The following is a 25,199-nucleotide window of genomic DNA, read 5'->3' on the forward strand; positions in this document are numbered from 1 at the left end:
GAATAACTGGAATGTTATTGTGAGGAAGGAGAGCTGCTGATTGGAGCAGAGCTTATACATAATCTATTGTAGTGAAGCTGGTTAGTTATTAGGATTTACTTCATTAGGACGCCAGGATTCTTTTTACGAATTTAATCTCTATGTCTGTCAACTCCGTCTGATTCCTGCACCCTCCTCCGTACCTCGTCGTTAACCAGCTTGAAAGCCCCTGCCAAAGGGACGAATTCATTCACCTCCCTCGCCAGCCCTTCTATGCATTCAGCGACCTCAAAAAGCAGAGCCAGGTCATCCTCCGCTGTAGGTGCCGCCGGGTCATGAAGAAGTCCACTCGCCAGGTGAGCATGCGCAATATACGCCCGATATGTGCCGAGAATCAGCGACATCGCCTCTGACCCAGGCAACTTCAAGACATGGATCATGCGGTGGACGAGCTTGAGGACTTTTCTTGATGTTCGCATTGATAGCTCGCTTCTGGGAATCATCTCGTCGTTGTCGGATAGCATGGCCTCGTGCTCGGTACTCTGTGGGAGTGATGCTTTGCGTAGCATGAAGAGGATGCAGGTGTATCCTGATAGTGCCAGGTCGCTTAGAATCCAACCGTTGATATCGCCGTTCTTGTAGCTCTCTAGCCATTCTTCCTGGACGGTGTCAGTAATATACTGGTATTTGTGAAGGTGGTGAACGTATGTACCATTTTCCACTCCTCGAATATCCCCTCCACGTCTTCACACAGCGGCTTAATAGCAGCCAGTATATCCGACTCATCATTCAACGTCTCCGAGACCTGAAAGTAACTGATCAGAATAAAGGTAAGCCGACTTCTAACCAAGAACGCCATCGTGGGCACTGCCCCATTGCGCTCCTGCGAGAACTCCGCTGCAAGACGCGGCATGTTGACTCGCCACTCGTTGAGCTGCGACGAGAAGATGGCTGGTTTGTCGTTGATCAGGCGCGCGAACAGGTCGAGATGGATGAGCCACCACATGCCCATGCGGTCGTGGTCGCTCATGGAGAGGCCGCCCGGGTGGTGGTCAAGACTGTCGAGACTGTGCATTTGGAGTGTCTGGGCGTATTCGCAGGCGAGTTTGTGCATCTCCCAGGAAAGGCTGAAGTCGAAGTTTTCGGTCGCGGTTTGGGTCTTTTCCTTAGCATGTATTGTCAAATTTGAATAGTCTAGTGGCATACCATGTACATGGCTGCGATAAAGTCGGTGACGGTCCCTGTGGCTTCTCGCTGCCAGACTGGGATTGTGCGCTTGCAGCATATAAAGACCTGTCTGGCGTAGTGGTTGTCGATCCCGTTGAAGGGGCTTCCCTTGTGGAAGAAAAGGCCTTGCCAGAGGATGCAATAGTAGATGATGAGCATGCAGGCGTCGACGTGTACATGGTCCATGTCAATAAGATCGGGCATCATATCCATGAGCTTGCGGTCGACCAGCGCAGGAAGCAGCTTGCCCTCGATGTTGGTGAAGTAGTCTGATCGCTGTTAGTGGATTTCTGCAGTTCACGTTACTTATTCATGGCGTACGGTGAATCCATTGCTTTGCTCTTTCGGGGGAAATAGTTATGGGTTCCAACGTTAGTGCCCTGACTCCAAAGCGATGCTTCTTTCTAAGTTGCTGGACTTTGTCGACGGCGCAGCTGAGGATGGATGTGACGTCCGGTGTAGTTACGTTGTTGAGAGGTGCGCTGACGCTGTGTGTTGACGCAGGAGACCCAGCTTGTCTTGGGCCAGAGGACTGTCTACTGGGAGTGAAGGATTGACTGTCTGAATTGTCAACAGTATCTTGTTCTCGAGATACATCTCCAGTGACTTGTTCAGCACGTTGAAGTCTCTCCAGCAGAGCCGATAAAGCAGTGTGTTGGTCCGTGCTACGATTATTAGTTAATGAATGAAGACAAGCGATGGACATACTGTGTTGGAACTGCTGTCTTTCTCCGCGTGGTTCTGCGCTGTCTATTGGGATAGGAGCACTGAAACTGATACAACAGACATCGCTCGCAAGACGGCAATGCGCGATTACACCGGACCTATAGAGTCAGCATAATTACCACTTACTAGACAACACAAGGTCAGTACCTTTCGGCGGCGGCAATGGGTGCACTGCGAGACTCAGCATCGTCGACCAGTTCAGCCAAAGCGTCTTACCGCAAGTCGTCCATTCCCCAGCTCTGATGCCATTAATGCGGCCACTGAATTCAGGCACTAAAGCGATCTGTCAGGCACCGATAAGGTGGAAATGCGCACTCCGAGGAGAGTTAAGACACAGAGACAGGCGGACTGCACTGTTAATCTGGGCTGGGCTTCCTTGGCGAGAACGCACTTTCGCAGTCTCGGAATCTCGCACTTTCGCACTTTTACTGCGCTTTTATATTGGCCAGATAAAGGCCCACATGGTCCACTTTCAGCGACGGGGGTTTCTGGACCAATTCTCGCTTTTTATCATTGGACCGCTTGTTCCTGCGCACTTTCGCACATACTGCGGTCTCCGTTGTATAATCTAGAGCACACAAAGATGGCATCCGCATTAGGCAGGCCGACGGAGGTTGCAGAAACTGCCGCTGGGTCTTGATAAGAGATGCATTCCGTAGACTGTATATTTAAACCTGGCGCGAGACCCTCGGTCGATCATCATCGTCTCTAAGCCATCATGCGTCCCCCGATCGTCCCCGGCCCAGAGCTGGTGCACGGCATTCCACACCAGCCTGCGAACCACTCCTACTCTGGAAGCACGACCGACGACGATAATGACACTGAGGAAATTGTCGAAGACCAGATCCACGATCTCGCTCGGCGGGTGACTTCCATCTCTGTCGCGGGCGGCGGCCACATCCTGCCTAAGCCTACGGACGACGCACTCGACCCTAATAGTCCCGACTTCGATGCGAAGAAATGGGTGAGGGTGTTCTATAATAACCAGACAGAGGCGCTTGGGGGTCGGCCGCCGAACTCGGCTGGTCTTGCGTTTAAGAATCTCAATGTGTTTGGCCAGATGGCTATTGCGGAGCATCAGCGCACTGTTGAGGATTTCCTGTACGGTCCGTTTGAAATCGTGCGCGGCTTCTTTGGGTCGGCGGCGAAGAAGCAGCGCGTCGATATTTTGCAGGATCTTGAAGGTGTCATGGAGAGTGGCGAGATGCTCTGCGTTCTGGGTCCTCCTGGGTCTGGGTGCTCTACTCTGCTGAAGACGATTGCTGGCGATACGTATGGCTTCGAAGTCGCCGATGGCAGTACCCTGAACTATCAAGGTATTGGAAAGGAGGAAATTGCCAGGGCGTACAAGGGGGAAGCAATCTATACCGCCGAAGTCGACTACCATTTCCCAAAACTGACCGTGGGCGAGACGCTCTACTTCGCTGCTCGAGCCCGATGCCCGCAGCGACTCGCGGGCCATAAACATGAGTATGCGGAGCACCTTCGTGACGTGGTCATGGCTATGTTGGGAATCTCGCATACGAAGAATACAGTGGTTGGAGACGACTTCATCCGCGGCGTGAGCGGAGGGGAGCGAAAGCGTGTGAGCATTGCAGAGGCCATCCTGAGCTACTCGCCCTGGCAGTGCTGGGATAATAGCACGAGAGGCCTGGATTCTGCGAATGCAGTCTCTTTTTGTCGCATGCTCCGGCTTCAGTCTGAGACCTTTGGCGGCAGTGTTTGTGTCGCTATCTACCAGGCTCCCCAGGAGGCATACGATGTAAGAACCTCCTAACCTCGATAACACTATACACAGTGTGTACTGACAGTTATAGCTGTTCGACAAAGTGATCGTGCTCTATGAAGGACGACAAATCTTCTTCGGCCGCACTGGCGAGGCCAAGGCATACTTCGAGGGATTAGGGTTCGAGTGTCCTCCAGAGCAGACGACGCCGGACTTCTTAACATCCATGACCAGTCCATCAGAGCGGATTGTCAAGGCTGGATGGGATGGAAAGCCCCCTCCTCGCAGCCCAGATGAATTTGCACAGGCCTGGCGCGAGAGCCAGAACCGCCAGTCCCTCGTCACCGATATTGAAGCCTTCGAAGACCGATTCCCCATCGGTGGTGATCAATCTGAGAAATTCCGCGTCGCAAGAATCGAACACAAGTCCAATTCCCTCCGTGCTGCCTCGCCGTTTACATTGTCTCTTGCAGGCCAGTTCGTCCTTAATCTCTGGCGCAGTTACAGGCTGTTAATCGCGGACCCCTGGTTCTGGATAACCCTCCTCCTGGCCAACCTGTTCGAGTCCCTCGTCGTGTCCAGCATCTTCTACAACATGCAGGAAGACAGCTCCAGCGTATTCCGCCGCAACCTTTTCATCTTCTACATCCTCATGATCAACATCTGGACCGCCGCCCTCGAAGTCCTAACCCTATACTCCAAGCGCAAGATCGTCGAAAAGCACGTCCGCTACGCCCTCTACCACCCCAGCATGGAAGCCCTCGCCTCAATCGCAATGGACATCCCATTCAAACTCGTCAACGCAGTCTGTATCAACGTCACGGCCTACTTCATGGGTAATCTGCGTCGGGAACCGGGGCCGTTCTTCTTCTTCTACCTCTTAGCTTTCACCGTTACAATCACAATGTCCATGTTCTTCCGCTTCCTGGCATCCGTGACCAAGACTGTCTCGCAGGCCCTGGCGCCTTGTGCAATCGTCATCCTCGGCCTCATGCTCTACGGCGGCTTCATCATCCCCCAGTCCTACCTCGATGACTGGATCGGGTGGCTGCGCTGGATAAACCCGCTCTTCTACGTCCAGGAGTCTCTATCGCTGAGCGAATTCGTCGGCCGCCAGTTCTCGTGTATAGACTTCGTCCCGAGTGGGCTGGATTACGACTATATCGCCAGTTCAATACCGGCTCTCGGCCGGGTCTGTTCAGTGGAGGGATCTGTTCCTGGTGAAGGCTTTGTAGACGGTAGTGTGCACTTGCGCGTGATGTACGGGTTTCTCGATTCCCATCGGTGGCGGAATTTCGGGATCGTCGTTGCCATGACGGTGTTTTTGCTTGTGATTCATCTTATTGCGGTTGAAGTAATCTCGTCGGAGCGGTCGAAGGGGGAGATTCTTGTTTTTCCACGGCATGTTTTGAAAAAGAAGACTCGGGGTGGTCGGGATGAGGAGAAGACGGCTTCTATAGATATTGTGACAAGACAGGGAGATACGCAGAAGGGTCAAGTCCAGGGTATTGCGAAGCAGACTTCCATCTTCCACTGGCAAGATGTTTGCTATACGGTTAAGATCAAGGACGAGACGAGGACGATCCTGGACCATGTGGACGGGTGGGTGAAGCCCGGGACGTTGACGGCTTTGATGGTGAGTTCGTTGAAACTGGGTTTATAGTGTTGGTTTATGTGTATGATATTAACATATATAGGGAGTTTCCGGCGCTGGAAAGACAACGCTGTTAGACGTCCTTGCGAGTCGAGTCACCATGGGCGTCATTTCCGGACGGATGCTCGTGAACGGCCAGCTCAGAGACTCCTCGTTCCAGCGCAAGACTGGATATGTTACGCAGCAGGATCTGAACTTGCACACGTCTACTGTCCGTGAAGCACTCCAATTCAGTGCCTTGCTGAGACAGCCAGCTCGGTATACCCGCCAGGAGAAGCTCGACTATGTCAACGACGTGATCAAGTTGGTTGATCTGGACGACTGCGCTGATGCTATCGTCGGACATACAGGCGAAGGTCTAAACGTCGAACAACGGAAGCGGTTGACTATCGGTGTGGAATTAGCAGCACGTCCAGAGTTGCTGCTGTTTCTCGACGAACCGACTTCGGGTCTTGATAGCCAGACGTCTTGGGCGATATGCGATCTCATGGAGAAATTAACACGAAACGGCCAGGCGATCTTGTGTACCATCCACCAGCCTTCTGCGGCGCTCTTTCAGCGCTTCGACCGCTTGCTCCTGCTGGCGAAGGGTGGGCGCACTGTCTACTTTGGGGAGATTGGGAAGGGCTCGTCGACACTTATCGACTACTTCACGCGCAATGGTGCGCCGCCGTTCAAGGCCGGGACTAACCCAGCGGAATATATGCTGGATGTTGTTGGGGCTGCAAAACATGGAGGCACCATCGACTGGCCAAGTGTCTGGCAGGCAAGCCCGGAATATCAGGGTGTTCGTCAGGAGCTCGAACGTCTATCCCGTCAGGGAGTTGGAAGGGCTGTCGAGTCTGATCCTGCAGCTCTGGCGGAATTTGCTGCCAGTTTTCCTGTCCAGCTCACCCAGGTTACCAAGCGTGTTTTTCAGCAGTATTGGAGGACGCCGAGTTATATCTTCTCCAAGTCTGTTCTTAGTGCTGGATCGGTATGTCTTTATCAAACAGATTACACTGGTTTGAATGCTAACCATACAGGCCCTGTTTATCGGGTTGTCCCAGGTCAATGGGGACGTGACCCAACGCGGCTTGTTCAACCAGATGCTGGCAACATACATCTTTCTCTTCATCTTCAGCCAAGTCGTCGAGCAGATCCTGCCCATGTTAGTCTCTCAACGTACCTTGTATGAAGCCCGCGAACGACCCGCCAAAGCGTACTCCTGGGTCGTCTTTCTCGCCGCAAACATCATCGTCGAGCTGGCCTGGAACTCGGTAAGGCTCCGATCTTCCTACTATGTTCCTTGGCTAATTCCAACAGCTGATGGCCATTTTCTCGTTCCTATTCTGGTATTTTCCCTTGGGCCTCTACCGGAATGCAGAGTGGACAGACGCCGTTCACTCACGGGGAATCACGATCTGTCTACACATGTGGATCTTCTTCGCCTTCACCAGCACATTCGCCAACATGCTGATCGCCGGTATCGAGACCGAGCAGGTCGCCGGTGCATTGCTGAACTTCTTTTTCAATATCATGTTTGCTTTTGCTGGGTATGTCCCCTCCCCTTTTTTACTTCTTCGCAGTTTTCTAATTAATGGCAGTGTCCTTGCTGGTCCAACCGAACTCCCTGGCTTCTGGATCTTCATGTACCGCGTCAACCCATTCACTTACGTGATAGAGAGTTTCCTAGGTACAGCTCTCGCCGGTGCCCCGGTGACCTGCACGGCCAGCGAACTGGTTCAATTCGAAGCCCCGGCCGGGATGACCTGCGGCGAGTACATGCAGTCGTATATCGAGGCGAAGGGTGGGTATTTGGTTGATGATGCGGCGACCAATTGCAGTTTCTGTGGGACGGCGAGCAGTGATGCGTTCCTGCAGGATATGAATATGCGGTTTGTGAATCGATGGAGGGATTTTGGGTTTATGTGGGCGTTTTGTGTGTTTAATGTCGTTGCTGCGGTGGGCCTGTACTGGCTTATGAGGGTTCCCAAAAGCCGAAGTTAAAGATAGATATAGACTGGATAGAATTGTCTAAATATCATTCGACGATAAAAAGCCACTACGGTATTAAGTAATAGAGTAGATGAACATTCAAGGTGCGATCGAATATATTAGCCTTTATGGTGACTACTGTACTGTTGTGCTGGATATATATTTTGAATTCCGACAACTTCAATTCGGACTAACTCCACACCAGAATAATAATAACCAACTGAAAATAAAAATGAGTCGTATCGAGAGAATAACATGACAGCCTTGGATTTCTGAACGGATTTCGCCCCCAAATGCGCTGGTCAGGCCACCACCGGATTCCGTCCAATCCCGCCGGAATGTCTGGCGTCACAGGTATAACACCAGCTCGCATCCATCTCAATTTCCTCCATCGAACACATCTCAACTGAACCGACAAAATGTCATCCTCATCAACTGTACTCGAAAAAGCGCAGTGCCTAGTCACCCACCACAGTCATCTGCTGCTCGCAGCACTCCCAGCAGGACTCATCGCTGTCTTGCTCCCCGCAGCGTATCACAACTATCAGTCATGGCTCCTCCTTGGCCCAGGCGGACCACCGTATAATGTGTTCGGCTGGCTCCTCACGAAACTGCTCTTCGACCCGTGGCGCAAAGAACCCTTCGGGACTCTGCTCTACGATCGCAAAATCGACTCTGGCGAACACGCTTCGTTCCTGTCAAACCTGCCACACAGAAAAGGCCAACGGCCAGCCATGGGCGAATTCACAGTACCCCAGCGACAGGTGAATCAGCGGCCAAGTCCTGAAGTAAAAGATGTATGCCCCTGTTGAAAATTCCACCTTCGGGAAGCGTGTATTGAATTCGCTAATGAGAGCAGAAATTCATGGCCGAGTACGGGGCATTCCTTTCCAGGAATACACAGGTCGTGGATCGTGTCCCCTCGATTCTAGAGCGCCATACGGATGCCGCCCATGTCTGCGGCCATGTGCCCCTTACGCCCGTCGCAAGACAAATGAGGCGAGAGATCTGCCATGTGCATGGGACGAGTGATTATTCCTTGCATGTCACCTTGGCACCGGCTGACTGTATTTCCCTCCGCCTAAGCACTATGTTGAATATGCAAAGCTAACAAAGGCACTCAGGCAAACGCGTCATCGATTCCGGCTGGGGTCAGCGATTCCCGTTGGCCGGATCGAGTATTTTCAGGAATGTCACCTTTGGGCGGGTTTCTACGATCCCATCGGAGTATGCCTTGGTCTATGCGCCGAGGGATGAGGAGGAAATCGAGGTGGTTATTGGGATCATCAAGGCGGGGGTGCAGTATGTGACTGGGCTGAGCGATGTGAAATGATGGTTAAGCAGCGTTTCAAGGTGCTTGTTGTTGGATTGATACAACTCGGATGTGGATTTTTGCTGCCTGACGCAGTGACAGATAAGACGTCCAGCCGCGACACTTGGCGCCCCTTGCTGGGTCGTCGATTTCACGATCAAAATGAGAAGGACCGACGCGCCAAATGATTATACAAAGGGTATTTGTGCAGTGGGGCCGTCAACAAGATGTACATTAGGATATCAGGATATCATGTTATTTCTTTGTTAATCTACAGTCCACTTTTATCTAGGCCTTTCCGAGGGTGTTACCCAGCTCAGCAGCACGAGACGTCGCAGCCTTGACAGCCTTGTCAACAATCTCTTCAAAGTTGAGCTCCTTGAATGTTTCCAGGGCGGCGTGTGTGGTGCCATTCGGGCTAGTGACATTCTTCCGCAGCTGCGTCGGGGTGTCGGGCGAGTCCTTCATCATAAGCCCAGCGCCGAGACAGGTCTGTGTTGCCAGACGGGTCGCCTGCTCAGCTGGAAGCCCAAGAGCAGTGGCGCTGGCGACGAGGTGTTCGACCATGGCGAAGAAGTATGCAGGTCCGGATCCTGGGGGAGTTAATACTATTACATGACTCGAGGTGAGGTGGCATACCCGATAGTCCTGTAACAACGTCAAGGAGTTCTTCCTTTTCAACCCACTCTGTAGCCTTGCTGACGCTCTGAAGAAGGGCACCCACAAGTTCCTTCTCCCCAGCGGTAACATCCTGGCTGGCGAAGAGCCCCGACGCACCCTCTCCAACAAGCGCAGGGGTGTTGGGCATAACACGAACAAGGTGGGCACTCCGGCCATCCGATGTCCGGATCCATTGCTGCATACTCTCAAGCGTAATACCCGCAGCGATACTGACAACAACAGGCAAGGTTGACCTCTTGGACCACGCCTCAGACAGCTCCTCGCAGACGGTCTTGGCGACCTGCGGCTTGACGGCCAGGATGATGAGATCGGCCTCGCCACCAGCAGCGACATTGGAAGTCGTGGTGTTCACGCCCAATTCGGCAATCTTGTTGCGGTTGACTTCCCAGGGCTCGGAGACGGTGATGTTCTGCTTGTTGATGCCCTGGTTGAGGAGGCCGCCGATGATGGCCGAGGCCATGTTGCCTCCGCCGAGGAAGGCCAACTTGCTGTCTTGTAGAGAGGGCATGCTTGGCAGATTGTAGATGTTAAACGGCTTGATTTTATATCATAGAGTTGATGTGTTTGACGCGGGGCTGGAGATTGTGGGATGTGTCATAATCATGTGACCGGTGCCTGACAGCCTGGCAGCCTGACAGATTAGGTGTCAAGTACCCGCCAGACACAAGGCGTGCATTAACCAGACATATTTTATTCACTTATGCAGGTGCATCACTAAATCAACGACTCATCGACATCAGCCCATCCTCAGCCATCTAAACCATCTATCGCCATCCTCACAGCCATCCTCACACTCTCAACCAGCAGACCTGTCGCTTAATCGCAGCCTCCTGGCAGTCCAGTCTGGACCGCCCTTATTAGTAAAACCAGGTCCAACCCCTCACGGCAACCGACGATTACTTCTCCAACACCCACATTGGCCACTCGCCCTGCTCCACTGCTGCTTAGGGTCAATTCCGCTATACCTGGCTCCAGGTCCAGCCAGTAGGGGGGCTGGCAAATCATCACATGGAGCTCCCCCGCGCGTGGGCCGGAAATCCCCGTCTTTCCAGGATATCGCCATTCACCAATTCACTTGCGGGGTTGCTGGCCTGCTATAGAATGCGGGGTTATAAGCTTCGTAACACCCGGCCGCCCCTTTTCTTTCGCAACGCTGTTTTCTTTTCTTTTTCATCTTCATAATTTCATCGAGTCCATCTGTTTTCTATTAGTGTTCCATCAAACAACCTCACAACATGGGCGAATGTCCTGTCCACAACAGCCAGCGTGCCAACACCGGCGGCGGCGGCACAAGAAACAGAGACTGGTGGCCCAACGACCTGAAGCTGAACATCCTGCGCCAGCACACTCAAGTAACAAACCCATATGACAAGGACTTTGACTATGCTGCGGCCTTTAACAGTCTAGACTACTTCGCCCTGAAGAAGGATCTGGAGAAGGTCATGACCGACTCCCAGGACTGGTGGCCCGCCGACTTTGGTCACTACGGCGGTCTCTTCATCCGTATGGCCTGGCACAGCGCTGGTACGTATCGTGTCTTTGATGGTCGTGGCGGTGGCGGCCAGGGACAGCAGCGTTTTGCTCCCCTGAACAGCTGGCCGGATAATACCAGCTTGGACAAGGCTCGCCGTCTGCTGTGGCCTATTAAGCAAAAGTACGGCAGCAAGATCTCTTGGGCCGACCTGCTGATCCTGACCGGTAATGTGGCGCTCGAGTCGATGGGCTTCAAGACTTTCGGCTTCGCTGGCGGCCGCAGTGACACCTGGGAGGCGGACGAGTCGGTCTTCTGGGGTGCCGAGAAGGAGTGGTTTCCCCGAGGCAATGATGTTCGCTATGAGAGTGGCGAGCTGGATGATCCTCTTGCTGCTGCGCACATGGGTCTGATTTATGTCAATCCTGAGGGTCCCAATGGACATCCCGACCCTGTTGCCGCGGCGAAGGATATCAAGACTACCTTTGGTCGTATGGCCATGACGAACGAGGAAACAGTTGCCTTGATTGCCGGTGGACACACCTTCGGTAAGACGCACGGTGCTGGCCCAGGTAGTCATCTTGGCCAGGAGCCTCACGCGGCTGGACTCGAGAACCAGGGTCTGGGCTGGAAGAACAGCTTCGAAACTGGTGTCGGCCGTCATGCAACCACCAGTGGAATCGAAGTCATCTGGACCAAGACCCCAACCAAGTGGAGTAATCAGTTCCTCGAGTACCTCTTCAAGTACGACTGGGAACTTACCAAGAGTCCTGCCGGTGCGAACCAGTGGACAGCCAAGGGCGTTGAGCCTTTCGTCCCGGATGCCTTTGACCCCAACATCAAGCACCCGCCGCGCATGCTCACAACCGATCTTGCCCTCCGCTTTGACCCGGAGTTCGAGAAGATCTCGCGCCGCTACCTCGAGAACCCAGACCTACTCGCTGACGCTTTCGCCCGCGCCTGGTTCAAGCTCACCCACCGTGACGTCGGTCCCAGAATCCTGTACCAGGGCCCTGAAGTCCCATCTGAGGTCTTCATCTGGCAAGACCCGCTGCCACCAGTGAACCACCCCATCATCGACAACGATGACGTGGCTGCACTCAAGAAGGCCATCCTCGCCTCTGGCGTCGATCACACCAACTATATTTCTACCGCCTGGGCTGCAGCCTCGACCTTCCGCGGCAGCGACAAGCGCGGCGGTGCCAACGGCGCCCGTATCGCCCTTGCGCCCCAGAATAACTGGGAGATCAACAACCAACCTTGGCTAGCCCAGTCCTTGGACGCCCTGAAATCCATCCAGAAGCAGTTCAACGACGCCCAGGGTTCCAACAAGCGCGTCTCGCTGTCAGACCTGATCGTCCTCGCTGGATCCGCAGCCGTCGAAAAGGCCGCCCGCGACGCAGGCCATGATACCTCCGTCACCTTCATCCCGGGCCGCACAGACGCAACCCAGGAACAGACGGACGTCGACTCCTTCAACAACCTGCAGCCGATCGCCGATGGGTTCCGCAACTACGGCCGCGGCACTTCCCGCGTGCGCACCGAGGACTACCTCGTTGATAAGGCACACCTGCTTACCCTCTCTGCTCCGGAACTGACGGTCCTGATCGGTGGTCTCCGCGTGCTGAACAACAATTACGACCGCTCGAACCTGGGTGTGTTCACGAACCGCGTCGGGCAGCTCAGCAACGACTTCTTTGTGAACCTGCTCGACATGGGTGTCGAGTGGAAGCCCACGGACGCCAGCAACGAGATCTTCGTCGGCAGTGACCGCAAGACCGGCGCGACGAAGTGGAAGGGATCTCGTGCGGACTTGGTCTTTGGATCTCATGCTGAGCTGCGCGCTCTTGCAGAGGTTTATGGTAGCTCTGATGGTGAGGCCAAGTTTGTGCGGGACTTTATCAGTGCTTGGGAGAAGGTTGTTAATCTAGATCGGTTTGATCTGAGGCGCTCGAATGCGTCGCCGAGGACTCGGTCGCAGCTTTAACTTTCGTTTGGTTGCTTATTGTATTTGAAAATTGTATCTGGAGAGTGTCGTCACGATTCAGTGAATAATGATATCTATCGTTCTTTCTAAACCATACACCGTACTCAGTAGTATCATTCCGTCAGTCCCAACTGACAGCTATTGACACTTTATATATTAGTTCAGATATAGTATACATTCCGAGATTGGTATACTCGCGTCCCTCTTGAGTTTGTAGGGGACCATAGGTGTCCCATGGGCTTTTCCCGGTGACCCCAGATATCTCTACGCACGGAATTGCATGCAGCTCGTTCAGACAGGAGATAGTGATCTCGCGCCGTTTCAACCTGGTTTTCCTGGCAGAGAGAATGCATATTACCTGTTGAGATGGTGGAATGTTCAATCTCGTCGGTATCCGCCGCCATCCACAATGAGCAGTATAACCACCTTTTATAGCGCAGCCAGCCAGCCATTCACTCGTTTCAGGTTTCAGAAGCCGAGCAACAACGAGATTCGTCTGTGCGCATTGCCGATGCGTTTGTGGGTCAAGAGTGTGGGGTCGGTTTCTTGCAAGAAGCCTCGGGTTCTTAGCGGTCCCTTGGCGGGCCATAAGAGCAGCGTTCGTCTCCTGTATTTGTAAGGTAGCGTTTTAAAATCTTCAGAATTAATGGAGGAGGGTACTGGTCCTAATGCTGGCCATGAGCCTGTCCAGCAGCTGCAGTCTCCGAGGGATATGCCGTTGCTGCGGAAGTGGCTCATGGTTATGATTGTTTGTATGGGAAGCGCATGCGTGTAAGTACCATGAACGAAAGAGTCTCTTCAGTTCAATATATATATATATATGTATATTTTCGAAGCCGCATTACTGATGAATGGAAGAACATGCGCAAGCTCAATATATACAACAACCTACGACCAAATGAGCTCCGAATTTGGCACCTCAACAATCGTCTCAACAGTCGGGCTGTCAACATTCGTCCTTGGCATCGGAACAGGACCACTACTCACCGGCCCATTAAGTGAACACTACGGACGACGGCCAATCTACCTCGTTGCCTGGTCCCTCTTCATCATCTGGACCATTCCATCCGCAGTCGGAACGAACATCCAAACCCTCATCATCGGCCGCTTCTTCCAGGGCTTTGCAGGGGGGACATTCCTCTCTGTCGCCGGAGGCACAGTAGGTGACATCTTTGCGAAAGACGAGATCCAGAAACCGATGACTCTGGTATCGCTGGCGCCGTTTGTTGGGCCCTCGTCTGGGCCGGTTATTGGGGGGTTTATTAACTACTATACCCACTGGAGGTGGACGTACTATGTCCTGATTATCTGGGCTGTTGGCATACTGATCGCAATTATCTTCTTTGCTCCAGAGACGCGATTCCCTGTTAAAAATAGGTCAGATACCGGGAAGGAGAAGACTAGCCATAGCCAACCTGGAAAGGCGTTGCGAATTGCCCTCACCCGTCCGTTCCAGATGCTCGCCCTAGAGCCCATGTGTCTCTGTCTAGACCTCTACTCCGCCATTCTCCTTGGAATCTTATACCTGTTCTTCGGCGCTTTTCCCCTCGTGTTCAAAACGACTCACGGCATGAATCTCTGGCAAGCCGGTCTTACATTCCTGGGTATAATAATAGGCATGGTACTCGGCGCTGCAATGAGTCCGGTATGGGTAAAGCTTCGCCAGCGACTTACCGATAGGGCCCAGGTGAAGGAACCAACGCAGCCGCGGAAAACGGAGCCCGAGTACCAGCTTCCGCCGGCGATATTGGGTGGGGTTCTTATACCGATTGGGCTGTTTTGGTTTGGGTGGACGACGTATAGCGCTGTGCATTGGATTGTCCCGGTTATTGGGTCTGCGTTTTTTGGGTGTGGGTGAGTTGGCTGCCTGTGATTCGAGTTGGGAGTGTGCGCTGACACTAACGGATTCGATAGGATTTTGCTAGTTTACTCTGGGGTTTTTACGTTTTTTGTACGTTGATATATTGTCGTTGATGTGATATTCTGACTGACTGCCCAGGTTGATGCGTACACTCAATATGCTGCCTCGGCACTCGCGGGTAATGCATTCGTTAGATGCACATTGGCAGGTATGACTATGTTACAGATTATGATATGAAGTTGCTAATATTTGTAGCTGCGTTCCCACTGTTCGGAAATCAGATGTATGAGAGACTCGGGTATCAATGGGCCAGCAGTCTGCTGGCCTTTCTCACCGTCGCCATGATGCCTTTTCCGTGGATTTTCTTCCGGTATGGCAAAGCTCTTAGGAAGAGGAGTAGGTTTGCTGTTGAGTCTTGAGGGGGATATCTCGCAGGAGCAATATCAGAACCTGTCCAAGAGGGTCGGTGTCTAGCTGTCTGGAAAATCCGATCTCTCCGTATCGGCAAGGTTCTCGAATGATAGCGGAAGCATAGGCTCCAGGGTGTTATACAAAAGGAGATCTGGGTCGAAGGTATTATCGAGGTAGCCCGCTAGAAACGAATCGTACATTAGTTGGTCCGACATCTGTGGAGCGTAGTGGTGTGCGTTATGAGAGTCGTTTAAATCGCCAGCATATGCACCCGGCTCCGACATCCCAGGGAAGTTCGGTAATATTGGATTGGCTGTAAAACCATGAGAGGACTCATCAATCGTGGCTTCGTGGTCTATTCGTTCCAATGCTGGGTTGCTGTGATTCCGCATAATACTAGACGACACGTTGATGATGGAACCCCCTCGACCAGTCAGCCGTCTCATCAGATTAACAAATGCTCTGGCGAACCAGATCCTGACTGGCCAGGATGTGGACAGTTCGCTCAAGGCGAGAAGACATTGTCGTGATTTGTTTTCTGCGAGCTTCCGGCGGATTGGATCCTTGCGACAGATGACAATGGTATGGACTGAAAGGGCTCCAAATAGAGCAGGAAGACTGTTTATACGTTAGTATACAGAAAGTACGAAGGGGTAATGAGTCCATACAGATGGACCTGCGCAGACCGGATTGTGCAGGTTGCTAGAAGGTCTTCTGCAAGACGGGTGATAGAGTCTGCAGCAGTGCGTGCCCGTATATCTCTCTCGGTCTCTGCCGGTGATAGATTCTCAATTGCTCTTGGTCGAAAAAGAAGAACGTGGTAGTTACTTAAACTGTTAATAAAAGGCAAACATGATCAAGGAGAGTAACTCACTGGTATGGAATATATAGCATAGTGGCCCAGAACCACGCACCAAGTGATCGTGATCCATCTGGTGCAGCTCTTCGCAGAGTGTCAGGGAGATGTGACTCCCATTCTGCTAGTCTGTGTGCCAGATTCCCCGTTTCATATTTATCCAGGGCAGGACGGCGAGGACTGAACTCCCCGACGAGGATATCTCCTACTGGAAGATGTTAGTTTCAGCGTCAAAAGTACCCGAATAACTCACATATAACAGCCAATTTAGACATTTCCATGACATACGACAAGTGAAAGTTCTGCTGGGGTGGAACGAGACTGTGATCACAGTCGCTATCAAATTGAAAGTCCTCTTCTACAAGGGCCTCGACGTCGCAGTCCTCATCCCGAATCCGACATGGCTGTCCGAATGCTGCTGCTACATGACGGTCGCGGGTCTATTTATTAACGTTAGATGTAGATAAGAGTACAGCCCGTACTTACATATATCGACCACCAGATGCGCTTCCGCAAAGACCGCTCAGCCTGACTCATGCCTGACTGTGATGCGCTATATAATCAGTATAATGGCCCAGTTCCTGGATAGAGAAACCACCTACGAACGATGCATCCCCAGAGATTGCGCTACATGGCTGGCACACGCCACCCAGTAGCAATGCTCCTTCTGGTCCTCGGGCCCGAACCACCAAAATCCAATTATCAGTAGGGAAGCAGCTACATTCAGGCTGTCAGTATCGTAGTCGATATCGTATAACAGCTTCGCGCGGAGGTAATGTGTTTTCCGTGCCACGGTCCGGCTGCTGTAGCCGGATTCTTGAATGAGACTGCCCGGGCCTACAGTGAACCCGACGAGGAAGATGGTTTGCAGGACAAGAGGAGAGGCTTTCCCTTGGCGATACAAGGTTGTGAAGCGCTTCCGGTCAAAGACTGGGTAGGCCGGATGGACAAGTTCGAAGAAGGCCCGAATCAGCCCGTCTGCTATATGCCGGGGTGGCATTGTCAAAGCGTCCTCCAAGGACACCAGCTCTGCACCGGGTCCATGATGGAAGGTAGATCGGTCTGCGACCGGGGCTGGAATTGGGTAGTGCACTTTTAAACGTTCAGTCGAGCCACTGCGTTGAGTGTAGTCTACCTCGATGGTGTATGTGAGGCATGCGTCGGCGGTGGGATCTGACGGTCTTTGGGACCCAGAGTATGAAGCATCATCAGGTTGATAATGTTTTGTCCCCGAGTCATTCCTGGGGTTCAGAATGGAAGTACTGCTATGGCTGGTATCATGATCTTGACTGGGAGACTTGGGCTCCTGCGACCGTTGATCCCGACCGAGTTGTTTCTTTTTACGAACATATCTGCGCCAGTCAGCTTCAAGTGGGACAGTCAAATTAGATCGAAACGTACTTCCCCCTCTTCGACTCGATCAGCTCGCAAGGGGTGTTGCGTATGCGGCAGTGCCAGCATGGCTGTCCACTCCCAGCGTCGCATTTGACGCGTCTGGTATTGCAAGCTTTACAGGCAAGTCGGGCACGCCGAGGAGTATTTTGGACAGCAGAAACATCGCCATTTCCCGTTTTTGTGGGATCTGACATTGTGATCCGACTTGGTAGGTTGCAGCATGTAGCCGAGGGGACATGCACGATTCACAGCTATCACAGAATGGGTCAGACGAGTGGGCCAGGCAGAATCATCCAGTAATAATTGGGATTTTACTCCACCAGACAAATCACAGAGAGTCAGGCCAGAAGAGGGTCCGGGCGTGGGGTGTGGGCCATGGTCGGTGCTCCGAGGATCGGCTGTTCAAGCTGGCTGCTGGCTGCCTTCTGTGACGCTGGCTGCTTGTCAGAGCTGCTGGTTTCTGGCGCTTACTGCGGTTGGTCTATTGTCTGATGTCTCCTGACGTTCGTTAAGTCTGCCCCGCCGTGATAATCCCCTTCTCTGGTTCTCTCTTAATCTTATCTGATCATCATCCAACCCTGGGCTTAAAACGCTCCTCTATGCGCTCTTCCAGCAGAAGTAGATGTGCTTTTGCCTGTTGAGCTGCCATGCCGCTACCCGTACAACATGGCCATGATGCTCTCGCTGGAGCTGGTCGTGGCCACGATCGCTCCTTCTCTGCCTCTTCACTGCCCGACCTGAACCACAACCACGACGGCAACGATGAACCTCCCACCGAATCCACCAGTCTTCTGCCTCGAGAGATGCCCGTCTTCGGTGACAAATCCCCCGGCGTCGCGCGCATCGAAATCATAAACTCCCACTTGACTTTCACGGATCGCATCTTCCTCTTCATCGGGGTCTTCCTGGTGGGCTATGCCTACGGTCTCGACAGCCAGGTCCGATCCACGTACCAGACATATGCGACGTCGAGTTTCGGGAAACACTCGCTCCTCGCCACTGTCAATGTCATTCGAAGTGTTATTGCGGCTGCTGGCCAGCCCGTCGCTGCGCGGATTGCTGACATCTTTGGCCGGTTCGAGTTGGTCACCATATCAATCGTATTCTATATCATCGGCACGGTCGTAGAGGCTTCTGCTGGGAATATCGAAGTATTTGCCGCCGGGACTGTTCTCTACCAGGTGGGATACACCTGTATTGTCCTTCTGGTCGAAGTCATCATCGCCGATATCACCTCCATGCGGTCGCGAGTCTTCTTCAGCTACCTTCCGGCCCTTCCGTTCATTATCAATACCTGGATTAGTGGGAATATCACGTCGGCTGTCCTCCAGAAGACGTCCTGGCGATGGGGCATAGGGATGTGGTGCATCATCTACTTCTTCTGCTCTCTCCCTCTCCTATTCTCCTTGTATCATGTCGGCCGCCGTGCAGAAAAGAGTGGCGAACTGGACAACTACCCGACTCCGCTGCAGCTCCTGGGCATGCGCAAGTTTGGTATTGATGTCTTCCACCAGCTGGATGTCGTGGGCATAGTGCTGCTAGTTACCATGTTCGGCCTCATCCTTGCTCCACTGACCGTGGCTGGAGGCACCGTCTCGCAATGGCGCACTGCCAAAATTATCGTCCCTCTAGCCATCGGTATCTTGTGCATACCAGCCTACGTTCTCTGGGAGGTGAAAGGTGCAAAGCATCCTCTGACACCGTTTTACCTCCTCAAAGACCGGGGCATCTGGAGTGCCCTGGTGATTCGCTGTCTCCTCAACTTCTCCTGGTACTTGCAAGCCGACTACATTTTTACAGTCTTGATTGTCGCCTTTGATTTCTCTGTCACGTCGGCGACCAGAATTCAGTCGTTCTACTCCTTCTTTGGTCTGATCAGCGGAGTGATCACTGGTTTGATTATCTACCGTCTCCGGAGACTGAAATACTTCATCGTCTTCGGCACCTGCATGTTCATGGCTGCCTATGGACTGGTCATTCACTTCCGCGGAGGCTCGTCAGAGAGCTCCAAGACAGGAGTCATTGCTGCTCAGGTTCTTCTCGGCCTGGCTGGAGGTTTCTTTGCCTATCCCACTCAAGCGTCTGTCCAAGCAGCAACGAAGCACGAGCATATGGCTGTCCTTACCGGTATATATCTCGGCTCATTCAATGTCGGGAGTGCTCTGGGGACATGCGTCTCAGGCGCAATCTGGACCCAAACCCTTTACAAGACGTTGGCGAAAAACCTTTCATTCCAACCGGATGATACTCTGGCTAAACGGGTGTATGGGTCTCCGTTTGAAGTCATCCCTTCATACCCAGTTGGCACGCCGGAGAGAGATGCCATCATCTACAGCTACCGCCACGTCCAGCGCATTCTTTGCATCACTGGCATATGTCTCGCTGCACCGATGATTCTATTCGCATTCATCCTGCGCAACCCGAAGTTGTCGAAACAGCAGAGTCAGCCTGAAGCCGAGGACACGAGTGAATAGACTTTGGCTGTCTGGTCTGACTCAACTTGAATATCACGATGTCACGACTCTTGCATATCACGAAGCCATTGTTCCTGCGTTATTGTGTCTTTATAGCATACGCCCACGACAGTCATGTTTCTTTAAAAAGCGTTACCTACTACTTAGACGCGTCCTAGATAGACCATCCCGGGAATCTTAGACTGTTACTGATATACATATACTATCTTGCACTTTCCACCTTCACATCCCCCCGGTCCAAACCATTCCATCCTTGCCCGCAGCAATCCTCCGTTTTCTGACGTGCATAACATCCTTCTCTACACCCCTCGACAGATACCAAAGCACCTGCCCTGACACCATAGCCCCAACTACACAAGCCACACAAACAATAAACGAAACGCGATAGTCATCCGACGCATACTTCCCCTGAAACACCTGCGGCGCAATGACACCCCCGACCTGCGCCAGCGCCGTCTGCAGCGCAATTGCAAACGCCGTCCCTGTAGCCCCAACTAACCCAGCAGACTGCCACGCCCAGAACGGGATGAAGTACACATAGTAGAACGCCGTCCCCAATACACAAGCCGCATACCTCCCACCAGCCGGAACGGGAATGCAGAGGATAACAAAGAACAGCAGCGTAACCACGTTCAAAATCTGGCAGAACAGCGGGCGGGTTATTACCGCGTATCTCATAAATCGCGCTGCAATGATGATCCCCACGACCGTTGCAGCTGCCGGCGGGATATTGAGCAGTTGGTTCCGCGGCAGACTCGCGAACCCTAGTGATGTTGTTATGGTTGGTAATTGCCAGCTAAGCCCATACCCGGCGATGTTAAGCAAGAACTGGCACGTCGTGAAGAGATACATCTTGGGATCTTTCAGTGCGTTCACGATCTCAGGTAGTGAGAAATCCGGGTCTGTCGCTCGCGGCGCGTTATCGCTGAGTCGCTGTTCCAGGTACTCCTGTTCCTCAGGTGTGAGCCATTTCGCGGACGTTTTCGATTTCGGATAGTCTGGTAGGAGGAAGTAAATAGCGGGACAGAAGAGGATTGTCACTAAGCCCTCGAGAAGAAATACCCAGCGCCAGGCACTCAGGCCGCGGATCCCGTCCATGTATGAGTTTCGTAGACGAGGAGTGAGCCGATGATCCCCGAGCAGTTCTGGAACGCGAACATCCACATGATGGGCCGGCTGTATTCGTCGCTGCGGTACCAGGCGCACATTTGGGCGGCCAGGCCAGGGAAGAAGCCTGCCTCGAGGGCGCCGAGGAGGAAGCGCAGCGTGTAGAAGGAGGCCTTGTTGCGGATCGCAGCGTGGCAGGCGACGATTAGACCCCAGGTTAGGAAGATGCGGGTCATCCATTTGTGGGGGGTTAGGCGTTTGAGCAGCAGGTTTCTGGAGACTTCGAAGAGGACGAGGCCGATCTGGACTTTTAGTAAGTGTTTTATATTCAAAGTGGATGGGAGGGCGTACGTAGTAGATGGTTTGTGTCCAGTTGTAGTCGTTGGTGGACATTTGCAGCTCAGTCATGATGTTGCTGGGCTCTCCGACTTGCAGGACCTTGACAGATGCTGCATTGGTAAAGTCAATCTGCTTGAGGAGGTACATGATGCCCATGAGGAGGAGCACGCGGCGGTCCACCTTTCGCATGATCCGCCGGTCATCCTCGGCCGTGAACTGTGACAGGAACTGGGCTTTTTCGGACTGTGGATCCTTGGTTGTGACTTCAGCTGCAGGGCTCTTGTGCTCTGAGATGTCCATAGTGAAGAATGACTGCCATGGATGTTGCTAATGTCGGATATTCCCCTGGAGTTTATGTATCACTGAGTGATTGCGTGAATACCAGGATGATGCCGCCTTATCCGCCCTAAGAACTGGAAGGAAACTACATTCTGGAAATGGCCCTGAAGAATATTTAGGGCAGTTGGAGTACAGCTAAGCACGAGTCAGGATGCAGCATCATAAGCTGCTATAATGACGCCTTTTGGGAAGATTCCGAGTATAGAGACGGACTACCCCAAGCACGACATATACAATAAAAATGCGCCATCATACCTGGTATAATACATTGACTACCCCGAATTCTTGACAGCGACATACCAATCCACACAATGACCGAAGACGGACCCAAAAGACGCATCTTCCTCAATGCATTCGACATGTTCACCGTTGGCCACATGTCCTTCGGACAATGGCGCAACCCCAGAGACCGCTCAGCAACCAAACGCCGCGACCTCTCCTACTGGACCGACGTGGCCAAGATCCTCGAGCGCGGCGACTTCAATGCGATCTTCCTTGCCGATACCAATGGCTGGTGCGATGTCTACAAGGGCAGTGCAGAGCCGTGCGTGCGCAATGCCATCCAGTACCCCATGGGCGACCCGGCTGTCCCCTTAACGGCTATGGCGGCTGTTACGAAGAATCTGGGCTTCGCTATTACGGCGTCGACGGCGTTTGAGAAGCCTTATGTCTTGGCGAAGCGGTTCTCGACTCTCGATCATCTTACTGGGGCGAGGTTTGGGTGGAATGTGGTTACGTCGTGGAAGGCATCGGGGTTTGAGGCGGTAATACAAATATATTCCTATTTTATTTGTACTTATTCTACAGGCTGACGGTGTAGATTGGCATTGACCCGGTTCCGCATGATAAACGATATGAGGTTGCGGATGAGTATCTCCGAGTGTTGTACAAGTACGTGTCTGTCCTGCCGAGTGGCGAGTGGTCTAATAATATCAGGCTTTGGGAAGGATCATGGGCCGATGACGCACTGGTCGAGGATCGCGAGAACGGTATATATGCAAACTTCGACCGAGTGCGCGTTATCCAGCACGAGGGAGAGCACTTCAAGCTCCATGCTCCTCACATCTTAGATCCCAGCCCGCAGCGGACGCCGTTCATCTTCCAGGCGGGTTCGTCGCCGTAAGCCTGACAGCAATTCTAATCAATCTGGGCTTTCTAACAGTTTCCAGAGCAGGACTGCAATTCGGAGCTACTCACGCAGAGGGAATATTTGTCGTCGGTTTAACCCCAGAAACAATCGCACCCCGCGTCAAGAGAATTCGGGATAAAGTAGCCGAAGTAGGCCGCGATCCAAACTCAGTCAAAGTGTTCGCCTCTCTAACGCCAATCCTGGGTCGAACAACTGAAGAGGCCCAGGAGAAGTACCACGAAGCCCTTAAGTACGCGAGTGAAGGGGGTGGACTGGTATACTGGTGCGCCAATACGGGGATTGATTTATCCAAGTTGGACCTCGATGCCGAAGTCACTCCGCAGATGGGTGATCAGGCCGCGAATGTCCAGCTTCAGTCGCTGCTTCAGAATCTTGCTTTCCCGGGTGAGGCCTCTCCTGTGTGGACCCCAAGGAGTATTGGTAAAGCGGTTGCTCTGGGGGCTTCAGGGCCGACGCCTGTGGGAACGGCGGAGGAGGTTGCAGATAAGATGGAGAGGTGGGTGAGGGTTGCCGATATAGACGGGTTTAATATAGGGCATATCACTGTTCCAGGGACGTGGGAGGATGTGGTGGACTTGCTTGTGCCTGTTCTTAGAGAAAGGGGGCTGTATGCGCAGAAAGGGGAAGCAGGGACTATGCGAGAGCGGATTTATGGCAGTGGAAGGTCAAGATTGCCTGCTGAACATGTTGGATCACGGTATAAGTATGAGAATTATCGGGAGAACGATGTGCAGTGTTGATCTATGCGTCTTGCCTGCAGCCTGTCATTCACTTAGCTAAAATAATTTTATTGATACTTTTAATATATATTAGTACTTGAATGTTAATCATACTTCCCAGTTGAGCCGCTGATGCCAGTATTCTACCCAAAATAGCACTTCTTTAGTCCTTGATATCCTAGCAAGCAAACCTTTAATAGGTCTAAAGTTAAGAGTATGGATTATAAATATGGTTACCTAAATTCTAGTTCTCACCCTTCTCACCCTCTACTTATTTAAGTGGCTAATATTCTTATCTCCTTACCAACCTTACTTGGACTCACCGTTAGCCGTGCCAATCACCCCTAAAAGCAGTAACACGCTCAGGACTCGTTATATTTTTATACATTTCAGGGTTAAGTATATGTCTAATAAAAACAGAAAATTATTCGCAAGGTCTTCTACCTAATACTATATAATATATCGCGCGCAGACCGGCATTTTCAAGAAACACACAAGGCCCGTCAGGGGGAGATCTTGTCGCTGTACCGTGGACGCGCATGTCACATGGACTGGCTTATTGATGTTTGCACACGGGCCATTTTGATCATGTCTCCAGTCCTGATTTGGAAAGTGATAGGGTATTTCTATTGCTGGGGCGTCAGCTCAGGTGGAAACATCGGGCTGCTGATTGGCCCAAGCGAGACCGTCCTGCAAACAACACAAATCGATCAAACCGATTAAGCTTCGGATTTGCCCGCTCCTGGGGTCCACCGTCCATATATACTGCCAGGAGAGCAGCAGAACAATTTCAGCTAAATTCGCCAGCTCTGCATTAATCAAGCCATAATCATGTCCTTGTATTTTGAAACTGCCCACGACACTACTCTGCACATCCGCAACACCCAACCAGGCACCAGTACCACAAAACCTCTCCTTGTCTTCCTCCACTACTGGGGCGGCTCCTCCGCAACATGGCACAAAATAACCTCGACCGAGTCCCCGACTTCTCTGTCTTCACAGTATCCAACAGCCGCCGTCGACCTATGAGGCTGGGGCTCATCCATCGGCCCGTCAGAGGACACAGGAAGTCCGTATTCGGTGGTCAAAATGGCCGCTGACGTAGCCTCCGTGCTCTCACAGGTAAAGGGAGACGCAGAGTACCGAGGCCTTCTCACCCACGGCTTTGTCCTTGTCGGCCATTCAAGGGGCGGGAAGGTTGCGATGGCCACTTTGTCCACTCTGCCTACCAACCTGCTGGAATTGCTTAGGGGCCTCGTGCTCGTTGCGCCTGCGCCACCGACCGTACTTGTTCTCCCGCCTGAGATGAAGGAGCAGCAGAAGGTCGCGTATGAGTCGGCGGCTTCTGTCCGGTGGACGGTCTCGAATGTCCTTGCTGGGGTCCATAATCTGGACCCTGATGACATGGAGCTCATAGTGCGCAATAGCTTAATCGGGACTGGTCTGGCGAAGGAAGCTTGGCCTGCGTATGGGATGGAGCAGGACATTAGCTACGATGCGAAGGTAGCTCTTGGCCCTCTGGCCAAAAGCATCAAGATCCGTGTTCTCACTGGAGAACTCGATGTCGTTGAGCCCAGAGAAAGAGTTCAAACCCAGGTTTGCCGGTTTCTGGAGGACGCTGGGGTTCAGGTTTCGTTTAGGGTTGTTCCAGGTGCAGGGCATTTAATTCCCCTCGAAGCCCCGGAAGCAATCATTGAAGAAATTTCCCATTTCTAGATATATCGCTCTATCTACTAGCAGTCAACCCACCTCCACCAAATACCAATCTACTTCCCCCAAGTAGACAATCTAATTAAAGCATACTCAAA

The 25,199-nt window shown here is 52.5% G+C and overlaps 11 protein-coding genes across 11 annotated transcripts; 7 read left to right on the plus strand and 4 right to left on the minus strand.

Annotated features, from left to right (window-relative positions):
- Nucleotides 1-131: 131 nt before the first annotated feature.
- On the minus strand, nucleotides 132-2,181 carry ASPSYDRAFT_85303 (uncharacterized protein; the record flags this gene model as incomplete). Its single annotated transcript, XM_040851506.1, has 7 exons — nucleotides 132-638; nucleotides 692-1,138; nucleotides 1,186-1,475; nucleotides 1,528-1,871; nucleotides 1,915-2,030; nucleotides 2,080-2,103; nucleotides 2,149-2,181. 7 exons carry the CDS (start codon nucleotides 2,179-2,181, stop codon nucleotides 132-134), a joined length of 1,761 nt encoding a protein of 586 aa, XP_040709136.1.
- A 151-nt stretch (nucleotides 2,182-2,332) lies between these two features.
- On the plus strand, nucleotides 2,333-7,354 carry ASPSYDRAFT_194453 (uncharacterized protein). The gene is made up of 6 exons (XM_040843694.1): nucleotides 2,333-3,694; nucleotides 3,750-5,294; nucleotides 5,356-6,288; nucleotides 6,338-6,571; nucleotides 6,618-6,847; nucleotides 6,899-7,354. The coding sequence occupies exons 1-6, from the start codon at nucleotides 2,651-2,653 to the stop codon at nucleotides 7,299-7,301; spliced, it is 4,389 nt and encodes a 1,462-aa protein (XP_040709137.1). The 5' UTR covers nucleotides 2,333-2,650; the 3' UTR covers nucleotides 7,302-7,354.
- A 354-nt stretch (nucleotides 7,355-7,708) lies between these two features.
- Nucleotides 7,709-8,622, plus strand: ASPSYDRAFT_139834 (uncharacterized protein; the record flags this gene model as incomplete). Its single annotated transcript, XM_040840986.1, has 3 exons — nucleotides 7,709-8,086; nucleotides 8,149-8,356; nucleotides 8,414-8,622. The coding sequence occupies 3 exons, from the start codon at nucleotides 7,709-7,711 to the stop codon at nucleotides 8,620-8,622; spliced, it is 795 nt and encodes a 264-aa protein (XP_040709138.1).
- A 267-nt stretch (nucleotides 8,623-8,889) lies between these two features.
- On the minus strand, nucleotides 8,890-9,790 carry ASPSYDRAFT_194457 (pyrroline-5-carboxylate reductase family protein; the record flags this gene model as incomplete). Its single annotated transcript, XM_040843695.1, has 2 exons — nucleotides 8,890-9,194; nucleotides 9,241-9,790. 2 exons carry the CDS (start codon nucleotides 9,788-9,790, stop codon nucleotides 8,890-8,892), a joined length of 855 nt encoding a protein of 284 aa, XP_040709139.1.
- Nucleotides 9,791-10,517: 727 nt separating this feature from the next.
- ASPSYDRAFT_85307 (catalase/peroxidase) lies at nucleotides 10,518-12,740 on the plus strand (the record flags this gene model as incomplete). Its single annotated transcript, XM_040851507.1, has 1 exon — nucleotides 10,518-12,740. One exon carries the CDS (start codon nucleotides 10,518-10,520, stop codon nucleotides 12,738-12,740), a length of 2,223 nt encoding a protein of 740 aa, XP_040709140.1.
- A 659-nt stretch (nucleotides 12,741-13,399) lies between these two features.
- On the plus strand, nucleotides 13,400-15,020 carry ASPSYDRAFT_75680 (MFS transporter; the record flags this gene model as incomplete). Its single annotated transcript, XM_040850816.1, has 5 exons — nucleotides 13,400-13,511; nucleotides 13,599-14,594; nucleotides 14,655-14,691; nucleotides 14,740-14,809; nucleotides 14,857-15,020. The coding sequence occupies exons 1-5, from the start codon at nucleotides 13,453-13,455 to the stop codon at nucleotides 15,018-15,020; spliced, it is 1,326 nt and encodes a 441-aa protein (XP_040709141.1). The 5' UTR covers nucleotides 13,400-13,452.
- Nucleotides 15,021-15,071: 51 nt separating this feature from the next.
- ASPSYDRAFT_54627 (uncharacterized protein) lies at nucleotides 15,072-17,457 on the minus strand (the record flags this gene model as incomplete). The annotated part of the gene is made up of 7 exons (XM_040848881.1): nucleotides 15,072-15,630; nucleotides 15,681-15,839; nucleotides 15,887-16,076; nucleotides 16,122-16,308; nucleotides 16,355-16,421; nucleotides 16,471-17,220; nucleotides 17,270-17,457. 7 exons carry the CDS (start codon nucleotides 17,455-17,457, stop codon nucleotides 15,072-15,074), a joined length of 2,100 nt encoding a protein of 699 aa, XP_040709142.1.
- A 609-nt stretch (nucleotides 17,458-18,066) lies between these two features.
- On the plus strand, nucleotides 18,067-19,737 carry ASPSYDRAFT_54628 (uncharacterized protein; the record flags this gene model as incomplete). The annotated part of the gene is made up of 1 exon (XM_040848882.1): nucleotides 18,067-19,737. One exon carries the CDS (start codon nucleotides 18,067-18,069, stop codon nucleotides 19,735-19,737), a length of 1,671 nt encoding a protein of 556 aa, XP_040709143.1.
- A 222-nt stretch (nucleotides 19,738-19,959) lies between these two features.
- Nucleotides 19,960-21,483, minus strand: ASPSYDRAFT_85311 (uncharacterized protein; the record flags this gene model as incomplete). Its single annotated transcript, XM_040851508.1, has 3 exons — nucleotides 19,960-20,784; nucleotides 20,853-21,146; nucleotides 21,196-21,483. 3 exons carry the CDS (start codon nucleotides 21,481-21,483, stop codon nucleotides 19,960-19,962), a joined length of 1,407 nt encoding a protein of 468 aa, XP_040709144.1.
- A 350-nt stretch (nucleotides 21,484-21,833) lies between these two features.
- ASPSYDRAFT_54630 (uncharacterized protein) lies at nucleotides 21,834-23,412 on the plus strand (the record flags this gene model as incomplete). Its single annotated transcript, XM_040848883.1, has 4 exons — nucleotides 21,834-22,286; nucleotides 22,343-22,413; nucleotides 22,459-22,641; nucleotides 22,692-23,412. The coding sequence occupies 4 exons, from the start codon at nucleotides 21,834-21,836 to the stop codon at nucleotides 23,410-23,412; spliced, it is 1,428 nt and encodes a 475-aa protein (XP_040709145.1).
- Nucleotides 23,413-24,222: 810 nt separating this feature from the next.
- ASPSYDRAFT_54631 (alpha/beta fold hydrolase) lies at nucleotides 24,223-25,107 on the plus strand (the record flags this gene model as incomplete). Its single annotated transcript, XM_040848884.1, has 2 exons — nucleotides 24,223-24,408; nucleotides 24,451-25,107. The coding sequence occupies 2 exons, from the start codon at nucleotides 24,223-24,225 to the stop codon at nucleotides 25,105-25,107; spliced, it is 843 nt and encodes a 280-aa protein (XP_040709146.1).
- Nucleotides 25,108-25,199: the final 92 nt, after the last annotated feature.

Source organism: Aspergillus sydowii (assembly GCF_001890705.1).
Source record: "Aspergillus sydowii CBS 593.65 unplaced genomic scaffold ASPSYscaffold_1, whole genome shotgun sequence".
Classification (NCBI taxonomy): Eukaryota; Fungi; Ascomycota; class Eurotiomycetes; order Eurotiales; family Aspergillaceae; genus Aspergillus; species Aspergillus sydowii.